Raw genomic sequence first — 4,066 nt, forward strand, 5'->3', positions numbered from 1 at the left:
TTGCGTTCTGCTTTTTTATGTGAACATTTTTTGTTTAAATATATATAATAGCCTACTCTTTTCAAATAATGCGGTTTATGCGAGGCCCCTTGCGCTGCGTGCAGAGTACACGTGAGGTCACGTGAAATCCGTGACGTCACAGTGAAGCATTCCACAGTATAAATTCATCGTCGCCTCACATTTAATCTAATCTAGTGTGATCAATTGAGTGAGAATCAGAGCAGAAAGATTATCACGTGAACAAACACTCAAAATAACGTTTCCAGTGCTTCATTATAGCACCAGTGTTTCTGTCTGTAATCAATGGAGCTCAAGTCTAAAAATAGTTCAATATTAGTAGATAATACAATAAGAGCTGGAGAAAAAAACATCACTGACCCTTCAGGAGCAAATCCAGAGGCTTCTCCTGCAGCAGCAGCTATGGAGAACAGCCCAGCAGGTGAACAACAAGCTTGTGAAAAATTCCTTTCTCTGAAATAGTTTTGTTGCAACAATTCCTGTTTTAATATATTAAATGTGTGTATGACTTTTTTCTTTTTTTTTTTTTTTTAAGAAAAACCAGCTAAACACAAGAAGAAAAGCCTTTGTGCATTCTTCAAGAAGACATGGCTTGCTGTGAAAAGCACTCGTCGAGGCAACAAAACAGCCCCTCCTCAGCTTGTGACGGACACAGATTCAGCTGATCTTCAGTGTGGTCCTTCTGATCTCGAACCAGCAGCACACTGTCATCCAGCTGATCCACAGCCAGGCCCGTCCGGCCTAGAGCCAATAACTCTACAGGATCAACCTGATCCTCTGCCATGTCTGTCCAGCATCACACCGATAGACTGTGATGAAAATCCAGCTGATCCCAAGCCAGCTGAAGGTAGGTCTACTGTCAATTCAATTCTGTCCTGTTTTTCCCACTTTGAGTGTTTATCTAATACCTACAAGTATGTTCGAATGTGCCTTGTAATATCTGGTGATAATTCTTAACTCTTCCATTTCTGTTTTTAGAAAATCAAACAAACACAAAGAAGAAGAAACGCATTCTCACACTCTTCAAAAGATTGTGGCGGGCTGTAAAATGTGCATCAACACGGAAAAAGCACAACAAAGTGGCTCCTCTTTGTGCACAACCCGACTCCGATTCAGCTGATCCTCAGTCGGATCCAAACATTCTTGAACCGATGGCTCTGCAGCATTCAGCTGATCATCGGTCAGATCCCTCTGTCCATGAAACCATGGCTCTACAAGATCTGACAGATCCTCCAGAAGATCATCTGTCTTGTTCGTCTGATCCTGGTCAAGAACCGCCTGGTTTTGTGCCAACGTGTCTGCAGGATTCGGCTGATCATCAGTCGGATCCATCTGACTTCGAAACCATGGCTCCACAAGATCCGACTGATCCTCCAGAAGACCATTTGTCTGGTTCGTCTGATCCTGGTCAAGAACTGCCTGGTTTTGTGCAAACATGTTTGCAGAATTCAGCTGATCATCAATCGGATCCATCTGTCCTTGAAACCATGGCTCTACAAGATCTGACTGATCCTCCAGAAGATCATCTGTCTGGTTTGTCTGTTCCTGGTCAAGAACCCCCTGGTTTTGAACCAACATGTGTGCAGAATTCAGCTGATCATCAGTCGGATCCATCTGTCCATGAAACCATGGCTCTACAAGATCTGACTGATCCTCCAGAAGATCTTTTGTCTGGCTTGTCGGATCCTGGTCAAGAACCGCCTGGTTTTGTACCAACGTGTCTGCAGGATTCAGCTGATCTTCTTCCAGGCCCGTCAGCTCTTGAGCCAGTACCCCCAAAATTTCCAGCTGCTTGCAAGCATAGACGAATCAAGGATCAAACCCGAGCAGCCTGTTTCAGCCGTCCAACTCCAGGTGAGTCTATTTCCACTTGTCTGTGTGCGTATACATGTATGTATAATTCCTCATACGGTATTCCAAACGTAAATGATAACTGTTGACAAAGTAGTATTGCCTAAAAGCAATTGAAAGAATCCTTCTGTTACATGCTGACTTACGGTGAACTCAAAATCTCATACTGCTCATACTTCTGTAGTACTACATTTGAATTTGAACGTGCTTTGTGTTCATTTTTGGGTGTAGCTATAGTTTCAAACATTGAGCATATTTATTCTCCATGTATCTGATGTGAATTGCATGTATTTATTCAAGCACTGCCACAGGATTTCATGTCAGACTGAATCTCATATATTAACATGCTCTCTTTGTATGTTTTGCAGTACCATTTGATGAGATTTATGAAGTGGGAGATGAGCTTGGACAAGGAGGCTTTGGCACTGTGTACGAGGGGACTTCAAAAAATCAACGCAAGAAGGTAGGAATCACAGCTTTATTCACCAAATGTATATAGAAGATATCGATCAGTGCTTAGACCAAAACATTTTTAATATCAATTTAAATATATAATCACAATATCATGATCACAAATATTTCTATGTGTGTGTATATATATGTGTATAAATTTGAAGATTCAATATAATCAGTTTGCCCATTTGTAACATACAGTGCGCTTATAAATAATTTCATTTATTTATTCATTGATTGCATTTATTTTTGGCAGGTTGCCATCAAAATCATCCTCAAGTGTGAAAGAGACCGTTATATTGAACTAGTAAGTTGACATAATGTACATAATTAAATACCAACTACATACAAATTACATTGCAAACAGAAGTGAAATGTTATATTGAACTCTTAATTACTCTTTTTCTATAATGTTAGCCTGGCTGTTCAAAGCCACTGTTTGCAGAAGTGGCTGCAAACCTGCTGCTGACACAGGCTCCATTAAGCCCCTACATTGTGTACATGCTGGAATGGTTTGAAGAGGAGGATCGGTTCATCCTCATCCTGGAACATCCGGAACCCTGCAAGGACTTGCTCAAATTTGTGGTTAACAACATGCATTGGGCGAACGAATTACAGACACGTAGCCTGATGTATCAAGCGGTGCTCGGGGCCAAGCACTGTCTTGACCGAGGTGTCTTTCACCGGGACATTAAGTTGAATAACTTTCTGATCAACACGACGACTAACCGAGTCCAACTAATAGACTTTGGCTGCAGTGACCTCGTCAAAAGTACAGGCTACTTGGGTGATTTTATAGGTAAGTTGGCGTTACTATGAGGCCTAATGAGAAGTCAAACTTCTGAGTAGTGATTTAATGAAAACAAATGGACATTTGGTCAAGTTTCTGGTGACATTTGTTTGCAAATAGATTTTGTAACCTGAATATGCCTTGCTTTCATGAACAGGAGGAGTCTGCCCGCCTGAATACTACAACGACTTAAGATACAAGGCAGAGCCAACAACCGTCTGGTCTCTGGGTGTAATGATGTACGCAATGATGTGCAAATGTCGACCCTTTAGCAGTCCTGAAGACATGATGCATGGCAGTCTGAGTTTTAACGTTAGAGTATCCACAGGTGAGAGAATAATCAACTACCAATAACACAGTGACATTAAGATTGTTAAACACACAAAGTTTAATACATGCTACATATTTCCATACTTGACAACGTTAGCATGTCATGGACATGAAAGAACACACATGACTAACCAATGAAAAACTTGTACAGAATTGCAGAATTTGATAAGTCGCTGCCTGACTGTTGACCCAACTAAGAGAGCGACTATTGAGGAGATCCTACAGCATAAATGGTTTCAGCAAGGACAAATGTCAGGAGTAGCTCAGAGTCAGGCAGAGTGACTTAGAGGGAAGGCAGATGATGACAGGAATCCTCTTCTGAAAGTACAAGAAGCGGATGACCGAAACTGCACAAGCCATTCACCAGAGAGTCTCCGAGCAGCAATCTTATATAAAAAAAAAAAGAGCAAACTTAATGGACGAAATGAAAAACAAATTTCTAAGAAATTAACACACGAAACCAAGGAGCAAATTTTATACTGTAAAAAAGTGTGCACAAGCCAGAGGAAATGAAGATGGAGAATATTATAAATTTAGCGCACAAAACAGGAATACTAATGTAGACTTCACAAAGACCTGTTCCTGTCAGCTCCTCAAACTGATCTTAATATATTCAAGTTATTA

The 4,066-nt window shown here is 40.8% G+C and overlaps 1 protein-coding gene across 1 annotated transcript; it reads left to right on the forward strand.

Annotated features, from left to right (window-relative positions):
* Positions 1-365: 365 nt before the first annotated feature.
* LOC122329138 lies at positions 366-3,679 on the forward strand (the record flags this gene model as incomplete). The annotated part of the gene is made up of 8 exons (XM_043225343.1): positions 366-439; positions 554-865; positions 997-1,872; positions 2,238-2,332; positions 2,579-2,629; positions 2,740-3,121; positions 3,270-3,440; positions 3,594-3,679. Coding segments are annotated over exons 1-8 (1,992 nt in total), but the record flags the coding sequence as incomplete, so codon positions are not given.
* Positions 3,680-4,066: the final 387 nt, after the last annotated feature.

This window comes from Puntigrus tetrazona, chromosome 23 (assembly GCF_018831695.1).
Source record: "Puntigrus tetrazona isolate hp1 chromosome 23, ASM1883169v1, whole genome shotgun sequence".
NCBI lineage: Eukaryota > Metazoa > Chordata > Actinopteri > Cypriniformes > Cyprinidae > Puntigrus > Puntigrus tetrazona.